The 19,615-nt window shown below is 45.1% G+C and overlaps 1 protein-coding gene across 1 annotated transcript in view; it reads left to right on the top strand.

Annotated features, from left to right (window-relative positions):
- The window catches only part of LOC126402713 (protein Shroom2-like), a 29,750-nt gene that overhangs the window by 4,796 nt on the left and 5,339 nt on the right, over positions 1-19,615 (top strand). Inside the window, exons 4-8 of the mRNA XM_050064907.1 lie at positions 11,136-11,258; positions 11,702-13,976; positions 14,756-14,805; positions 16,214-16,789; positions 18,924-19,430. Coding sequence (XP_049920864.1) covers positions 11,136-11,258; positions 11,702-13,976; positions 14,756-14,805; positions 16,214-16,789; positions 18,924-19,430 — 3,531 coding nt within the window. The remainder of the gene's footprint in view (positions 1-11,135; positions 11,259-11,701; positions 13,977-14,755; positions 14,806-16,213; positions 16,790-18,923; positions 19,431-19,615) is intronic.

Here is a 19,615-nt window from a genome sequence, read left to right as displayed (position 1 = left end):
TAACGAGACAGTTTTACATTTTTACGATATATTCATGTTGTAACAAGATAATTTTACATTTATACGAGATATATTCATACTTTAACGAGACAGTTTTACATTTTTACGACATATATTCATGTTGTAACAAGATAATTTTACATTTATACGAGATATATTCATGCTTTAACGAGACAGTTTTACATTTTTACGATATATTCATGTTGTAACAAGATAATTTTTTACTTTTATACGAGATATATTCATACTTTAACGAGACAGTTTTACATTTTTACGACATATATTCATGTTGTAACAAGATAATTTTACATTTATACGAGATATATTCATGCTTTAACGAGACAGTTTTACATTTTTACGAGATATATTCATGTTGTAACAAGATAATTTTACATTTATACGAGATATATTCATACTTTAACGAGACAGTTTTACATTTTTACGACATATATTCATGTTGTAACAAGATAATTTTACATTTTTACGACATATATTTACACACACACTTTTTACATTGAGGTTAAATAAAGACAGAACCATCAACACATTCTCTCCAATCCAATGATATAAACTCATCAACTCGAGCTTTAACCAGGAGGACAGATCGTCAACAAAGTTTGTTGTTTGTTTATCTCGGGCCTCTGTGCAGGAACAACCTGTTGTCGCACTACATGTGTCACTGATGTCCTGTCCTGTCAGAATTACATGCTCACTGACAAATGGCAACAGAGTCTTAGAGCCTGAATCCAATTACTAGCTGCAAAGCCACAGGCGTGGGCTCAGCTTTGCAGAGTGGGTCGAGTCACCAGGAGGGAGAGGTGGAGCGCACCGTGTGTTTCAGCTACCTGCTGCTGCTGCTGGAGACTGTTCGTCTGAGGGCTCCACAGAGCGAACACCAGGGTCCTGCTGAGAGAGGACAACTGAACAGCAGCTCTGAGAGGTCGCTGAGTCGCCTTCAGAGTTGCCTCGGCTCAGGCGCCCTCCCCTGTTTGCAGGAGGAGTGGTACGGCCCATGTTGCCTAGGTGAGTCCACAGTGCTTAGTGGGATAGGCCGTATCAGCAGAGCTCATTGTTTGCAGGGGCTTTGGAGACAGAGTGGGCGCTGCTGCTGCTGCTGCCTCGCTCTGGACATGTTTGACTTGTAGAGGAGACAAGAGAAGATTTACACTCTCAGGTACTTCCTGTTTCCCTCCTCCTCTTCCTCTGTCTGTCTTCCTCTCTTTACCTCCTCTGATTCAATCATTTGGTGTCCTGACCGGTGGGATTAGATCAGGAGAGTTTGAGATAACGGCAGGTTTCCTTCATCAGGATGACTCACACAGGTTCAGAGACACTTTTTGTTTCATAAAGGATGAGCTGTAAATGTGCAAAGACACTGTTGTTCAAGTCCTGAGGAGTTTCCTGGAGCCTGAGCGTGGATGTGCAGATGTTAGAGCAGGTAAAGTGAAGTCTTTGGAGATGCTTTGGCACAGGTTCCTGCAGTGATTCATGTCAGCGTCCACGAGCAACAAGTGTTATTTAACCCTTTGTTAAGTTTTTAAGATGCATGACCGACGTTTGTGCCCGAGAACAAAGATTCATAGGCGAGAAAGCATGAAGAGAATTATTTTAAATGTCTTAAATCTTCATTTTTTGGCATCTAGACTCAAAAAGGCATCAAAACTCACTTTGAGTCATGAGATATATGTGCAAGATTTTTCCCCGTAAAGTTAAAGCAGCTTTAATGGGAAAATAATCAATTTTTGAATATTGTTGCTGTGTCACAATCCTTAGAAACCCTTTAAAAAGCTTAAAATCTGCCCTTAGATCACATCATCACCACAAAAATCTATTTTCTCCTTAACTATGACACTTAAGGATTAATTTCCCCTTAGCTGAGGGGTTTTAGTCTTAGTTTTTCATTCATCACCATAAACTTGGTCATGTTGCAGTTAAGACAGAGTCAGAGGGACCATAAGTTTGTTTTTTTTAACCTTTACCTTGCTTTGGTTGCTAAGGTCTTTTGTGCAACGGTCTAAGGATTCCTTAAGTATAAGACCAAGACAAGGAGAATACCATAAATACTTAAGTGAACACTTTAAGGAAACCTTAAGAACAAGACTTATTTTATTTTGAGGGAACCTTAACAAGGACTTGTAACTTAAGGTGTTTTGTGCAACGGTCTAAGGATTCCTTAAGGATAAGACCAAGACAAGGAGAATACCATAAATACTTAAGTGAACACTTTAAGGAAACCTTAAGAAGAGGACTTATTTTATTTTGAGGGAACCTTAACAAGGACTTTTAACTTAAGGTCTTTTGTGCAGTGGTCTAAGGATTCCTTAAGTATAAGACCAAGACAAGGAGAATACCATAAATACTTAAGTGAACACTTTAAGGAAACCTAAAGAAGAGGACTTATTTTATTTTGAGGGAACCTTAACAAGGACTTTTAACTTCAGGTGTTTTGTGCAGTGGTCTAAGGATTCCTTAAGTATAAGACTAAGACAAGGAGAAAACCAGAAATACTTAAGTGAACACTTTAAGGAAACCTTAAGAACAAGACTTATGTTATTTCGAGGGAACCTTAACAAGGACTTGTAACTTAAGGTCTTTTGTGCAGTGGTCTAAGTATTCCTTAAGTATAAGACCAAGACAAGGAGAATACCATAAATACTTTACGGAAACCTTAAGAAGAAGACTTAAGACTTACTTTATTTCGAGGAAACCTTAACAAGGACTTTTAACTTAAGGTGTTTTATGCAACTGGCCCCAGGTCTCTAAAGTCACTTAGTCGTCTTAAGTATGAATTTATGAGGCCTTAGGTGTGACACATTTTCCTCTCCTCCTCTCGGGGTGTTTTTTGTCGCCGGTGCAGCGGTGACGCACCGATAAGCCCAGCTGTGATGACGCCGGCACTTTCTATTGTGTGCTCGTGTTTGGAGCTCAGCGGGGTCACGTCGGCCCCTCAGCTGCTGCTGGTTGGGTTTCTCCCATCTGAGTATCAGTTTGGTGCTGACATCACTTGTGTTCTGCAGGACGGTGGTTTGTTTGCGTTGTTGAGAGTTCCTCTGTCCTTCAGTGAACATTTAAGGTGATTTAAAGTCAGTTAACGGAGGAGTGAAGTCACACCTTGACTCAGTGACTCCTCTTCAAACACACATGATTTATATTTAAACAGTCAGCAGCGTCTCCTCCCTGGCGGAGGAGTTTCACCTCTCCGTGCCGGCCTCCCTCCTTCTCCCCTGTCGGCCTGACGTTGGCTGGTATCTCTCAAAACAGACGTGGGCCCGCGCCAAACATTCCTGTCTGCGCTGTGTTTCCTGACAAGAACACTGAAGTCGATCTTCAGCAGAAAAACAGGGTTGTGAAACGTGGAGTCGTGATGGAATGTGCGGAGAACAGAAGGATCAGATACCAGGCTGATAACAGGGCCAAACCAGTAACTGTGGCTCCTGAACCGAAATCTGACGGTCAGAGCCAAGTGTGAGAAGACAAAATGTAACATCAGAGCTCTGAAACAGACACTGAGACATCGAGATTGAAATTTGGCTGCAAAGTCCGACTTTAAAGGAAGTTAAAACTTTAATATCCTCTTGCTGTTTTTCAAATGTTAGCTGGTGAACTTATGTTTAGGTTAGAAAATAATAATGTTTCGGCTTGAAATACCCGCTGGAAACACAGCAGTGTCTCGATAAAGAAAAGCATTTCATGCTGCTATGCCAGCAGTAAACGCCGCGATGACTCAGTGAAAAACGAGCGCATTTCTGCACATAAATCTTAAAACTTAACATTTCAGCAACACTGTGTAATTTGTGATAATGTTTAGGCACAAAAACGACTTGGTTATTGCTGGAAAGGTTCATGTTTCGGCTGAAAATGCTAAGTTTTCGGGGCACAATCCCTGCTGGAAATGCAGCAGTATCTTGTTTAAAAAAACAACTGTGTGGGCAGGAACCACATTAATGTGTTTGTACAAAATAATTGCTTTTCATGCGGCTATGCCAGCAGGAAACACAGGGATGTCTCAGCAAAATCCAGTTGCTTTTTGTGGCACTATAGGAAACGCAGCAATGTCTCGGTAGAAACAGCCACATTTGTGGCAGTATCTCAGAGGGAAACACAGCGATGTCTAAGTAAGAGACACAGATTTTCATGCCACTATCCTGACAGAAAACACAGTGATAGATCTGTAAAAAACAACCGCTTTTCATGCAGCTATGCCAGCAGGAAACACAGGGATGTCTCAGGAAAATCCAATTGCTTTTTGTGGCACTGTAGGAAACACAGCAATGTCTCGGTAGGAACAAGTGCTTTTCGTGGCACTATCCTGGAAGGAAAAGTAACGATATCTTGGTAAAAAAAAACAAAAAACAGCAGCTTTTCATGGCAACATCTGGCAGGAAAGGCAGCGATGACTCAGTAGAAATCAAACGCTTTTCATGGCAGCATCCCCGCAGCAACAGGTCCCTAAAAACACTCACATCTGGGGACTATAACTCAGCTGGAAACACGGTGATGACTCGCTACATCACAGCTGTCTCCAACAGTCCAGCTTTGTTTCCAGGCACACTGGTCTCTGGCAGCAGAAAATAGTCGTGCTGCACTTTTGACCCGAATCTTTTATCTGTGTACCGTGTGACAAACTGGGAGCTGTTGTTGTTTTCCAGTCCCGTTCATTTTACTTTCCCAGCAGCCCCGGCGGCTCTGCAGGCAGCAACTTAGAGCCCAAACACTAGATTACAGCAAGGACGCCGCGCAGGACAATGACTCCTCCCCCTCAACTCAAATCCCCCTTTATAATCCCTGAGGAAATCTCCTCCGCAGCACAAGGTGGAGTGTGTCTGTGTTCATACTGGGAGGAGGAGGAGGAGGAGGCGGCAGATCTTCTGTCATGGAGCTCCCAGATTCCTCAGAGTGCTCCTCTCTGTGAGACCGAGGGAGCTGAAGCGTCAGAGTGCGTCTTTCTTTCTGACCTGCATTTTTTGGAAGGAGTCGGCTGGTGCAGAGTGAGGTGGAAGCGTCCTCTTTGAATTTACACACAAACTTTAAACAGCTGGAGGTAGCTGGTAAGTCACCATGTTTTCTCATTTCAGTTCATTTTATTAAGAGACACGCAAGCAGCTGGTTTACACTGTGTAGGTCTTCTTCAAGTATTAATACTCACAGGCTGAAATATTCTCACTACAGTGGCAGTTTTTTATTCATTAATTAATCATTTAGTCCGACAAATGCCCAGAACAAGTTCCCCTAACCCAACATGATACCTTTAAATGTCTTGTTTTGTTCGACCATTAGTTCAAACCTCAGATAATCAGTGTAAAATTAAAAATAAACAGTTAAAGCAACAAATCTTGCACATTTGAGAAGCTGTTATTATAGAGTATGCGTGACATTGTTGCTTCATGAATCTCTTAATGGTTGGAATTTTTTATCCGAATCTCTGAAGATTAATTTTATATGGAACCCAATTACCTGAAAATATGTTGATGCACACTATTATGTAGCGGATACTTTCAAACTTCACATTGCAACAATGTTCCAGTTAATATTTGATTAGGTTTAGGCACAAACATCACTTGGTTATGGTAAGGAAAGGATCATGGAAAAATAGTGACAGGTCCCTAAAAAACACCCTTGTGGCTAAAAAGCAGCAGAAAAAACAGCAATGGGTCACTAAAAAGCACCTACATTTATGGCCTTAAAACCTGCTGGAAAAACAGCCACAAGTTGCTGAAATAACACCCAAAATTGGTGCCTTAAAATTGGCGGGAAAAACAGCAACAGGTTGGCACGAAACACCCATGATTGGAGCCTAAAAATCTACTGGAAAAACAGGAATGTGTCCTTGACCTTATTTCGTTTCTAAAAAAAACAACACTGGAAAAACACCCACAGGTTGTTAGGAAACACCCATGTTTGGGGCCTAAAAACCTGCTGGAAAAACAGCTACTGCGCCCACAAAAAACACCCACGTTTGGTGCCCCAAAAAGATGCTGGAAAAATATCCATGGGTCCCTAAAAACCACCCACCTTTGGTGCCATAAAAGCAGCTGGAAAAACAGGCATGAGTTGCTAAAAACACCCATGTTTGGAGGCTAAAAATCCACTGGAAAAACTGGAATGTGTCCCTATAAAACACCTTATTTAGTTTCTAAACATCCGCTGGAAAAACACCCACAGCTTGTTCGGAAACATGTTTGGAGCCTTTAAAGCTGCTGCAAAAACAGGTATGGATCATTAGAAAACATCCATGTTTGGGGCCTGACAAGCTGCTGAAAAAACAGCAATGGGTCCCTATAGAAACATTCACATTTGGTGCCATAGAAGACACCTTCTTTACTTTGTCAAAAGCTGCTCGAAAAATACTCACAGGTTGTTAGGAAACACCCACATTTGGTGCCTAAAAAGCTGCTGCAAAAACAGGTACGGGTAATTAGAAAACATCTATGTTTGGGGCCATAAAAGCTGCTGGAAAAACAGCCACGAGTTGCTAAAAACACCCATGACTGGAGCCCAAAAATCCGCTGGAAAAACTGGAATGTGTCCCTATAAAACACCTTATTTAGTTCCTAAACATCCGCTGGAAAAACACCCACAGCTTGTTAGGAAACACCCACATTTGGGGCCTAAAGAGCTGCTGGAAAAACAGGAAAGTGTCCCTATAAAACACCTTATTTAGTTTCTAAACATCCACTGGAAAAACACCCACAGCTTGTTAGGAAACACCCATGTTTGGGGCCTAAAGAGCTGCTGGAAAAACAGCTACTGCGCCCACAAAAAACACCCACACTTGGGGCCTAAAAAGCAGCTGGAAAAACGAGGGGTTCCTTAAAACCGCTCAGGTCTAGTGCCTAAAAAACTCTGTAAATGCAGCCAGTGGGTCCTAAAAAAACCACCCACATTTGGTGCCATGAAAGCAGCTGGAAAACAGCCTCAAGCTACCAAAAGATAGCCACAGTTGAGGTGAAGCACGTTAATATTGTGTGACACAGCTGATGTAATCTCTCCTGTGTGTTCGTGGAGTGCAGAGCAAAAATCACTGTTGGTGAAGTTCAGATTTAAAGACAAAGTGTTCAGATCCTCCTGATGACAGACGTACTTGTGGCCAAGTGGGTCAGCTGTGTTTCAGTTTCATGTTGTGTGTTTTCTTCCTGAATGACCTCGGCCTCGGTCGGGCTCGTATATCCAGGCAGTGAGCGGTGGAATATGTGTGACAGAGCAGCTGTGTCCCCTGACAATAGGCCCTCTGCGCTTTAGAAACAGTGACATTTGCATTTCCATTGTGCAGCAGTTGGTTTTGAGGCAACACTGTGCGTCACATGGAGCAGAGGGGGGGGGTTGGGGGGGGGTTGAAGTCAGAGGAACACTTTGGTTTGTGTGGAATAAACAGAAGAAGAAGAAGAGATGTGTAGATTCTCTGCTTTGGTTTAGAAAACTGATGCTAGTTGTAAAAACGTGCTCAGTCAGCTGGAGATGGAAAAACAAACCTCTGCTCTCGACTAGAGACTCAGACTTTAGAAGCCTTTGGTTTTTAAGTGATTATTTTTATCCAAAAAGGCCTTAAAGGAGTTTCCACAAATTTGTCACCAACGTCCACTTTGAGTGAAGCATTAACTGAATACAATTAAGGGGTCAAAGGTCACTGTGACCCCAACCGTCGCATTTCCATATTCAGATTTGACAGAAATGTCCACTTGGACTTAACGATGAACTGATAAGATTCTGGTGGTCAAAGGTCAAGGTCACTGTGACCTTGCATCTGTCTTATTCTTGTAAACAGCTTTTGTGAATTTTTTTTTAAAGTTTAAAAAGTAGAAATAAGTCCACACAGCCTTATTTGTTTCTACTTCGACAAACGTTTCTTTGCTCAGCACCCTTTCCATTGGACGTTAGGATGTGCGTGTCTTTTGTACTGTTTTTGAATGTCTTTAAATTTGGCACAAATGTCCACTTGGACTTAACAATGAATTAATTAAAATTTGGTGGTATTAGGTTAAAGGTTTCTGCAACCTTGTGTTCGTCTCATTCTCATGAATGCGATATCTTAAGAAGGCCTTAAGGGAGTTTCCACAAATTTGTCACCAACATCCACTTCGACTGAAGCATTAACTGAATACAATTAAGGGGTCAAAGGTCACTGTGTCCCCAACCGTCACATTTCCATATTCAGATTTGGCACAAATGTCCACTTGGACTTAACAATGAGCTGATAAGATTCTGCTGGTCAAAGGTCAAGGTCACTGTGACCTTGCATCTGTCTTATTCTTGTAAACAGCTTTTGTGAATTTTTTTGAAGTTTAAAAAGTAGAAATAAGTCCACACAGCCTTATTTGTTTCTACTTTGACAAACGTTTCTTTGCTCAGCACCCTTTCCACTGAACATTAGGATGTGCATATCTTTTGTACTGTTTTTGAATGTCTTTAAATTTGGCACAAACGATCACTTTGAGTCAAGAATGAACTGATTAGAAATTGGTGGTCAAAGGTCAGTGTGACCTCACAAACATGTTGGCCATAACTCAAGAATTCATTGGCTAATTATGACGAAACTTGACACAAATGTCTAACAGGATAAAATAATGAAGGTCAAAAGGTCAAAGGTCATCTTGACTGTGACATCATGTTTTAACGTCATATCTCAGGAACAGAAGGGGAGACATTTGGTCAGATACTGAATTGGTGACTCTAATGTTGAAACTGGGCGGATTCATACAACCACTTTGCTCCTATTGTTTTCTCTTCCTTCTGGACACCTTGTGAAGCCATTTAGTGGTCTTAGTTTGCATGTGTCACCTCTTGCTCGGTTGTTTGCAGTTATCTTGTGTTTACTAAACCGTGTGCTGAGAGGTTACACGTCCAATTAATTCCGGTCCTGAATAAATATTTAGTCAGATTTAAATGGATTATTAATCTCAAGAGAAAATTCCTCAGCAAACACTGGTTGTATTGGAAGACTTTGACCTTTCCTTTCTTTCCTTTCTTTCCCATTGCTTCTTGTAATTATCCACACTAAGAGTAAAACAACACATTGACAGGATGAGTCACCTCTTGTGTCCCTGGAGGGATAATACGCAACAATCCAGCGTCAGTAAGAAATCAGAGATGAAGTATTGTTCGAAAGAAGGCGCCACACTCTCTTTATTCCACTGCAGGGAGACTCTCAGACTCCTGGGATGAGATGGCTGACATAGATGTCCCACTTGAAGCGAAGGTATCCCTCCCTGCATTCCTTCGCTGAAAGAATGCAGCGTCTCCATCGTGACCTGGCAGGGTTAAGGTTTCAGTCATCGCCACTGAAGTCTCATCGGGATGTGATATTTCACATCGCTCTGACGTTTGAACTTGGGAAACAACCTCCACAAATGTCAGAGCATATTCTGTCCTTGTTAGCGGCACAGTAAAACTTGAATCTAAAGGGAGGTCAGGGTGGTCAGGGGGCGACCTGTGAATCACATCCGTCTAAGTTTTCTAAAAGCTAAGCAGCTAATCTCCGTCTGGGCCATATGGCTGTGACAGATCTGTCCCCTGCTCCTGTTGTCCAAGCCCTCCACAATAAGAGAGGGTCGTGTGATGTTTCCTTGGGCACAGGCAGCTGTAATTACATGAAATCTCAGACATCATTAGTCCAACTGTGACGCAGCGTAGAGCGGTGGTTCGTCTCACCTAGTTCTGCTTCAGAAAGAAGAAAGACTGTATTTGATAATATTCTTTGTCTCCTTTCCTGCTTCCTTCACTCGCTGCCTACCAGAGCTAAGATGGTTGATGTTGTGTCACCACGCACAATGCCGTCAGAAACCGAGGTTCACGTGGCGAGGAGCTTTCTCACCAAGATTTTGCGAAGCTCTATGAGGTACCATCGGCCAGCCATTGTGTTTGATGGTAGTTTGGTCGTCGTGTGTGTACGTTGTGTTCTCTGCTCCTTCCTTTGTATTTTGTGTGGTGCTAGTCCTTAAGTTGTACCCAGCCCAGTGACGTTCAGCCTCCTCATAGCTATCAGTTGGTCTGTCGTATGTACATGTCATGAAGTAGACAATATCTCTGGTTTAATCTGTTGAATATGTTGTGTGAATAATTCTTTTCTCTTCCAACATGCTCTCCAGGAAAAACCGCTTCAAAGGGTATGTGCTCATTTGGTTTAAGTAGAGCGCGTAGTATAGTAACGTTATCAGTTTAGCTTTCTAGGGTTCTAAAAAAGCCCCGTTTCCACCAAACACTTTCGGTATAGTACCTCTGGAACCAAACGTAACCCTTCAGAAAGTCTCTCTCCATATGCCAGACTCTCACTGCAGCCTGTTCTGTTTTGTTCTGAAAATGTGGGCGTGCAGCCTCGTTCTGTGGACGATAAACCAGGTGCAGACTTCCATCTGTGTCACCGCTGATGAGGAAATACAGCGAGTGCTGGACGGAGCAGTGAGTGACAACAACCCCGCCCACATTTAAGAGGACTGTCTGAACAGACCGAGGGTCTAGGTACCATGTCTGAAGGCTTACTGCTGGTTCCAAAGGGACTGGACTGAAAGGGTTTGGTGGAAACGGGGCTTTTGTTTGTTGGAACATTTGAGCTCAATCCCATTTCTATTTTTTTTACCCCTACCCCTCATTTTCGAGTGCAACCTTTCTCCTTGGAACAGAGTCACAAGGGGTAGTGGTTTAAATCTTCCTCTATGAAATGGGACAACCCTTCCAGACCATGACATAGTCGTCAGTGGTGTTTATGTAAACAGACATGACAAGCGTTGACAGACATTGCAAATATACCATCCTCTGCTGTGGTGATTTCTCTTGTGTGGGCTAAAGGCCTCCTTTTGTGTCGTCAGGATGCTCACAAATGTTTCAATCAATCAATCACACAGGTCATTAAATAGATAAGAACACTGCTGCAGTACCAGGCAACCCATGCTCCTACCTTCCCAGTCTGAACTGATATTAGAGGAGCAATAACAAGTGCAGCAACTTTGCTGCTGGACTTAGATTTCGGGCATCATGTGCCATCAAAGGGGGGAACACCTCATCCCTGAGTGATAGAGTGCACAGTGGGCTCCTGGAGGAAAATGATGAGGGTGCCAAATGCCTGAAAAAAAGTTTAACCATTGCACTCCGAAATATGAAATACTCCCCTGTGTAAAGTGCTTGTTTGCCTCTCTGCTTTGCAGAAAGAATGATCCAGGCTCACGGCCACATTCCTGGCACTCCTCCAAGCTGACAGAAGAGGAGTCCGAGCGCACCAGGCGAGAGGCCGCCCCAGCACCAGTCTGGCAGCCAAAGCATGAAGCGAGGTGAGCTTTCTAGGTTCTCTTTGTGCTTCTCCTGGGGCAGAAAATATTGACATGCCTCCACGTTAGCGACAGCCGTGGCTGGCAGCATTATGTTTTTAGGTTGTCCATCTGTTTTTCCCATTCTTGTTACTGCAATTTCTCAAAATCACCTTGAGGGAATTTTTTCATAGTTGGCACGAAAGTCCACCTGGACTCAATGAACTGATTAGATTTTGGTGGCCAAATGTAATTGTTCCCATAACCTTGCATCAGTCTCATTCTTGTGTGCACAATATCTCAAAAACTCATTGAGGGACTTTCCTCAAATTTGGCACAAACGTCCACTTTGAGTCAAAGATGAACTGATTTGAATTTGGTGGTCTCAAGTGTAAAGTAATAAAGGTAGCTTTGTGACTTAATTCAATCTATCAAAGTCAACTTTTTCTTCTGATGTTACACACCAGGCCCAAAGACTCATCAAATCAAGGGGACCAGAGCACCCAGCGTCAGCTAACCAGCCAGTTCACCTCAGCGAACAACATGGAGAGACTGGAGCGTCCCTCGCATCCCTTCTCACCAGGTCATCTCTCCCCGACCAAATACGTCAGCAGTGCCGAGCCACACTGTGGACCAGGAGGCAAAAGAGACTCTGGGTTCAGCTGTTTCACCAGCACCAGCCCTCCTGGTCATGACCTCAGCGCATCTGATAGGAAGGGAACCAGCGCTGAAAACATTTTCTTCAAGGGCCCCCAGAGTGAAGGGCCTCAGCAGGCAGAGAGGCCCAGGTACCTGCAGCCGGCGCTGGGGAACGGGAGCTGGGATGAGCAACCTGCCTCTCGGGTCTCCGTCGCAGGGAGGCCCAGTATCAGCCCAGTGTGGCAGGTACCAGAGAAGAAGAAGTCCCAGTCTCCTCCTCCCCCACCCCCTCCCCTGCGCAGTGACAGCTTTGCTGCCACAAAGGTGTTCCCTTACTCTGAAGGGCCTGGTGGTCCAGCAAAGAGCCATGGCAGGTCAGTTGAAAAGCTTACAGAAAATAACCAGAATGGCCTCAGATCTCATCAGGAGAAAACCTCAGAGGCCAGACGTAGCTTCAACCCCCTGCCCACCAAAGACTTCCTCCATCCCAACATGGCAGCTGACCACAACCACAACCAGCTGCACCCCAACAAACTCTTCTCCTTGTCCAGCAATGATGTCAGACAGCCTCATTACACCAAACTACCTGCCCACCAGAGGCAGTACAGTGACGAAAGCCCCCTATACCTGCAGACCAGGACAGCTCCTCCAACCAAGATTCAGAGTGTAGGAAGCTACTACCGCAGCCTCCAGGATCTGCCCACAAACGGCTTCGGCCGCAAACAGGTCCGGCACTCTACAGCATCTGTTGCAAGCTCTGCTGCGAATCTGGAGAATGGAGGGCACAACAGATACTACGCTTTGGCAGGGAAGCATACGGTTCAGACTGCTGACCTCCAGGCCAGGCAGGGCAAAGCAGAGGGTCTGAGGGGGGACACACAGAAACCTCACTGGGTAAACAGCAATGAACCAGGCTTCCCAAGTTCCCTTAAGACAAACGTGAAGGCAAAATACTCTCTACCTCAGTCCCAGCTGCCTTATAGTGAAGATAAGGAGCGCAGTGGCCATTCCCAGCTGGGGAATGGTCTACATTATGACCACCAAACCTCTGAAGTTTGTGTTCGAGGCCTGGAAGATGCTGCAAAGAGAGGTGAAGGACACGCTAATGACCTAAAAAGTCACTTCCCAACACATCAGAGTAATGATCATAAGGCCATAAGGCACCAAGACCCATGGGTGCCACAAGATGATCACCGAATATCCCGTCTGAAAACCCCACTTCTCCACTCCCTGGCCCAGGAGAGTAGAAGTCTGGCTGTGAGGCAACCAGCAGCTATGACCACCCAGGATGCCGGTGACACCATGGCCGCCAGCGGGGGAAAATCTAACCGCCGCAGTGACCGTTACGCCACCACTCTCCGCAATGAGATCCAGCAGAAGCGAGCCCAGCTGCAAAAGAGCCGCAGCGCTGCAACCCTGACATGCGAAGCCGAGGACGAGGAGGCAGAGGAGTGGAGATCTACAAAAACTTGCTCTGGTGTCTCTTTCTCCAGCACCTACAAGGACCACCTCAAAGAGGCGCAGGCAAGGGTCCTTCAGGCCACCTCCTTCCAGAGACGAGACCTTGAGCCTCTTGGACCAGAGGTGCCGGTAGTTAAAACCTCCAATGGACGCATCAGAGGACGTAAGCGCTTCCCCCTGGCCAAAAGGATGCACTCCTTCTCAGAGCCTGACAAGATAGACAAAGTGGGAGTGGAGGGAGAACCTCAGACCGGGTCTTTCGGAGAGCGCAGAAAGTTCTTTGAGGCCAAACCGGCATTTTCCAGGCCTGTGCTGAAGTCCAGTCAGGGTACAAACTTGAACGCAGACCTTGGTGAGAAACCCAAAGAGAGAACTCCCTCTGGAGAGCCAGAGGAAGTTCACCCCTCTGCAGACCCCAAACACCTCAGTCCTGGACATAAGCAGGTCCTACTAGAGCAGCAGAGGCTTGGGACCTTCGCTGAGTACCAGGCCACGTGGAACAAACAGAAGAAGTCATCAGAGGCCAAGACGCAAGGGAGGTATCATTCAGCAGAGAACATCTTGGACGCAGATGCCGAGGAGAAGGCTGTGTGCATCCATGAGAGGTCCCGATCTTCCCCCTCTGCGGACTTCTATACACAGGTGATTAACTCAGACTGAATGATACACAGGAGCTTCTTTTTTTAACCCTTTAAGAGATCGTTTGCATGATCCCGTTTAAATAGCTCTAGAATAAAGATCATAATTGCTAGAGCATTCATTCTTCTTGCAGCAGAAAGTTTCCTTACGTTATCTTCCCTTACAAACATCGTCGTGCAAACATGGTATTTTTGACCACGGCCCCACTCCGAAGTCGTTCAAATCCAGTGCTTGGGCAGTGACTTAGGGCGTCAGAAACCAATGAAAAAAGGTGTTCTTTAACGTCAGCATGATACGCAGCCGGTTGCCGTTATAGTTTAACAGTGCCTGGCGGTGTCAGGGGGAAATGCAGCCAGACAAGGACGAAAGTTAAGGTGGCGAAAGTCCGAGTGGGGCGGGCGGACCAACACATGCTTTTGTTGCCAAAACCCAAGGGGAAAAAACATGTCCGATTTTTGTTTTTTTTTAATGACGCAATTTAAATACATTTATCACTTGTTATGGTTTATTGACGACATAACCTTTTAGCTCAGGTTGTACAGATTGTAGGGATGTGAAGCTTTTTAAGATACTCCAGGAAGTGACATCACAATAAGCAAAAATACAGATGTAGCACTGGCGGATCATTTCTGTTGCAGAGTTCAAAGATTTAAAGAGGCAGATGACCAACTGAGTCTGTTCTACTAACATGAGATGCTTAGTAATGATGGATGTTTTAGTCTAGGAGCTCATAACTGGATTTGCAGTATGAGGCTAAGAAGCCCTTTACCTTTCTCTTGCAGAACATTCCTTCAGCATGGAGAGACCCTCACAGCCAGCAGAGCACTTACAGGTGAGATTATATATATATATATATATATATATATATATCCAACGAGCTCAATAGCAGCAGGATGAGTGCTGATCACTGCACTTCCTGTCCGTCTCTGGAACATCCACCAAGAAGAAAAGCACACAAAGTTTCATATAAATGTGAAATGTATGTGAGTGGTGAGATTTCAGGACGGAGACAGAACACGTCTCAGTTTCCCGAGCTGAAAGGAAACTATCATTTTCCGTCACACTAGCTCTTCTCCCAACTTTATCTCCAGCTGTCGCAGCTCACGTTGAGGCGACTCTGGACTCCTGTCGTCAACTACACCTACATTTACAAAAGTGGCTGCGCACTTACAGGTGATTTACAGCGGGTGGAGATTGTATCATTTGATGCTTGAGCTGCTTTTGGAAACGAACACTTATCTGTTGCGTACACGATCGCTTCCTTGGCTAAACGGTGAAATGAATCCACAGGGTTTGCTCCTTTGTTGACGTGTTTCTTTGTGTGACATAACACCTGTCAGGAAATACGACGTTCGACCACGAGTGTCAGCAAACCTGACGATATCCAGTTTTCAGCGGGTGGAGTATACATGATAATAAGGCAAATATTGGTGTAATAAAAACATATTTTTAGATAAAGTCAGATCCGCCCCGTCTCTGTCTCTGCTCAGGTGTTACCTGACCTCTGTGTTTGGTTTTCACACTCGTGGCTCAGGTTTCCTGAACTGTAACACACACTCACTGTGAGCAGGTAACACCCCTCTAAAGCCTCCGAGGCTTCGACCACACATTGTTTTAAAACAGCTCACTGATGCTACGTTTACACATGCATGGATTACTGAACAGGCCTACCAGGGGCCTAAAGTGTCGGGGGGCCCCCGCTGACCAGGACGAGACTGAAAATGACCACAAAGAGAAACAAATGAGAACAAAGGGACACAAAACCAGCACACAGTCTGCGTGTCTTGCTCCTGTGTAGGAGAGGTGGTGGGGCCTTTTGCATGTCTGTGCCCAGGGGCCCATTGTCTTATGATCCGCCCATGTGCTTACACCTAGAGTCCACACTACTACCACTGGAGTCACGGCCTTGTTTTCTACACAGAGCTGTGGTTTAACCAGCCAGGAAACTACTGGTAATTCATGCTGTCTTGACAGAGTTTGAGTCGATGCCCAATTTCTAACCAGTACCACTGAAAAACACACAGTACGCATGGAACGCATCCACGAGTGCCCGAGTGTCAACAGACTTTACTTTAAAACATTTCCAGAGATGTCAGTATACTGAACGTCTTTGAAAGATGTGTTGAAAGAAGGAAAAAGCACAAACTTCTTCTTCTAGTTGTTGGAATTGTTTGTACAGAAGATAAAATGAGTCTTTCCCCTCAGGTACTGATGTCGTTTGTCTTTGCTTTGACCTCCAGAGGAAAAACAGAGAGCAGGCCGCGCTACCAGCCCGACCACAGCCCACAGCCGGCCCCGTCAGTCCCCAGAAACGAGGGCCTGGTCCCAGGCCTCGCTGACCACAGGCCCAAACCAGACGCTGCCAATCCCTCCCACACTACACACTCCTCAGGCCCTCGCAGCCTCAGCCCCAACCCCGGCTCCCAGCCTCCACAAACCCAGGGCCTCCTGCCGCCGCCGCCCAGGCCCCATTTAGGCCCAGAAACCACATCCTCCTCCCAGGAATTCCTCGCTGGCGCCCAGGCAGCGCACCAGCCTCTGTCCAGCTGCAGCTCTGACACCCAGCACCACGCCGCTGCCCAGAACTCCTCCGCCGGCCCCGCCCCGGCCAGCTCCCCTCACCTCGGCGGGACGTCCACAGCAGATATGAGCAGAGGAGGTGTAGACGGCAAGGTGGAGAGGGAACAGCTGCCCTCCTTGACACCATCTCTGACTCTACCCACAGATGGAGCGCGGTCTCCCTCGCCACAGTTTGCACCGCTGAGACTGACCGACAAGCCGCCGGTGGTGATCGTGCAGGATGAGTCGACGCTCAGGTAAGCAGCTTAGGTCTCCTCGAGGACCCTCGTTACATAAAGTCTTTCTGTTCCAGCAGGGGAGGCTTAGGGTAAACAAATGGAGTCAGGCAATAAATAAAACAATAACAGGTTCATTCTCATTCTGTAAATAACACGTGTGATGGGACTGAACTCAAACAGCACTAAAAGGAGTTAACTGAAGAGGAGGAAGATGATGAAGAAGCCTGTAGAGTAACATGTGTCCACACAGAGGATGATCACAGTCTGATTGTGCCTGTCGTACAGTTCCTCCGCAGCCCGAGGCGAATCAGACTGGAGGCTGTAATTTAGCTGAAGCCACATGGCTGCTTTGTTTTCCATCGCTGCTCTACTGTACGACCCGTCCTGTAATTAGAAACTGCAGCTCTGACGTTTATTAAAAATGTTTCCAGCGTCTTTGAGTCATTCTCAGGATGGATGTTTGTTTAGATGTAAAGTCGAGACAACAAAATGTTTTTATCAAAACCTGATTTACTTTGAGTGAACGCATCTTTTTATGACTCAACCAGAGGCATCATATCTTCAGTCTGTCTGACTCATTCTTGTGAAAACACAACTTAAGGTGCTTCTTTCAAATTTGGCACAAACGTCCACTTGGACTCAACAATGAACTGCTTAGATGGTGGTCAAACGTGACTGTGACCCTACATCCATCTCATTCTCAGGAATGTGATATCTCAAGAACACCTTGAGGGGATGTTTTCCAATTTGGCACAAACGTCCACTTTAAGCCAACAGATGAGGTTTTGGCAGTCGAAGGTCAAGGTCACTGTGACCTAGCTTTCGACTCCTTCTTGTTAATGCAATGTCTCAAAAAGGCCTTGAGGGAATTTCTTCAAATTCACCACAAATGTCCACCTGGACTCAACGATGAACTGATTAGGTTTTGGTGATCTGTCTCATTCTTGTGAACGCCTTTTGTGTTTGAAGGTCAAAGGTCAAGGTCAGTGTGACCTCACAAAATATGTTTTTGGCTACAACTCAAGAATTCATGCATTAATTATGACAAAACTTCATACAGTTATCTAATGAGATAAAATGGACATGCGATATTTCAAGAATATGATTTTGAATTTGGCACAAATGTCCACTTTGAGCTGAGTAAAACTGATTAGGTAGTGGTCAAAGGTCAAGGTCAGTGTGACCTCACAAAATATGTTTTTGGCCACAACTCAAGAATTCATGCACTAATTATGACAAAACTTCATACAGTTATCTAATGAGATAAAATGGGAATGCAATATTTCAAGAATACTGTTGAATGTCAAGAATGTTTTCAAATTTGGCACAAATGTCCATTTTGAGCTGAGTAAAACTAATTAGGATTTGGTGGATAAAAGTCAAGGTCAGTGTGACCTTGTCTATCCCATTCTTATGAATGTGATATGTCATGAAGGCTTTGAAGGAATTTCTTTAAATGTGGCACAAACGTCAACTTGGACTTAATGATGAACTGGTTACAGTTTGGTTGTCAAAGTAAAAGTCACTGTGACCTTGCGTCCATTTAATTTGTCAGGGATGCGATAGCTCAAGACAGCCTTGAGGGAATTTCCTCACATTTGGCACAAACAACCACCTTGAGTCAAGAATTTAATTAATACAATTTGGCAGTTGAAGGTCAAGGTCATTGTTACCCTGTCTGTCTCATTCTCATCAATGCAATATCTCTAGAGGGCCTTGGGGGAATTTCTTTAGATTTGGCACAAACGTCCACTTTGAGCCAAGTAAAACAGATTAGGTTTTGGTGGTCAAAGGTCAGTGTGACCTTGTCTATCTTATTCTTATGAATGTGATATCTCAAGGGAATCTCTTCAAATTTGGCACAAACCGGTTACGGTTTGTCGTCAGAGGTCAAGGTTACCGTGAATTTGTGTCCAGCTCATTCTTGTGAACATGATAAGTCAAGAACATCTCAAGGGAATTTCTTCAGATTTGGCACAAATTTGGCACAAACGTCCACCTTGAGTCAAGAGTGAACTGATTAGAATTTGGTGTTCAAAGGTCACTGTGACCTGATGCTGATGCCATGCATCCTCAGTCCCCTCAGTGAGACTGATATCAGTTATAAAAGATTAACTTCAGGCTTTAATTGTGAAATCTGTTTCCTGTCCAGGTCAGACAATGATCTGAAGCCCTCAGCTGAGATGGATGTCAGCAGTCTGGTGAGGAAAGTCCCCGTGAGGATCGTCCACGCTGAGAGCAGCCTGGAGCGACAGGGCAGGACCTACCTGCTTCAGAGCAGCAGCGACACCTGCAGCGCCTTCCAGCCGCCGGCCAACATCCCCTCCCTGAGCACCTCGGAGCGCCCGGCCTCGTCCCTGTTCAGCGCCTACACCCGCCAGGCCGCTCAGGATCAGCTCCAGGAGTCAGTCCCTGAGTCGAGTTCATCCGAGGCTCGACACTCAGAGGAGGACGCCAAGAGAGAGGAGCTGGCCAGAGACATCATGGGGAAAGACAAGACGCTGGTGGACATCTTGGACCAGAGCGGCAGGATGACCACCATGGACCTGATGGAGGGACTCTTCCCCACGGAGGAGCAGATCCTGGAGGGGGCGCTTCAGCGCAGGAGGGCCTCGTCTGGCTCCAGACTGCCCACCTCTTCCCCCAGGAGCCTGGACAGGTGGGTCAGTTTATAGGTGCAGGTGTGCAGCAGCAGTTTGAAGCTAAACTCTCGCTAAATAACATTTGCTTAATCAGAAAATACAAACTGCATTTGTTTAAATGTTTTTCAGATATTTTATTAATATATTTTAGACACTTAAACATTTTTCGCACACTCCGTCATCATGTTTTTCATTTTTTTTC

Source organism: Epinephelus moara, chromosome 16 (assembly GCF_006386435.1).
Source record: "Epinephelus moara isolate mb chromosome 16, YSFRI_EMoa_1.0, whole genome shotgun sequence".
Classification (NCBI taxonomy): Eukaryota; Metazoa; Chordata; class Actinopteri; order Perciformes; family Serranidae; genus Epinephelus; species Epinephelus moara.
Note: the sequence above shows the minus strand (reverse complement) of the source record. Positions and strands in the feature narration are given on the sequence as shown.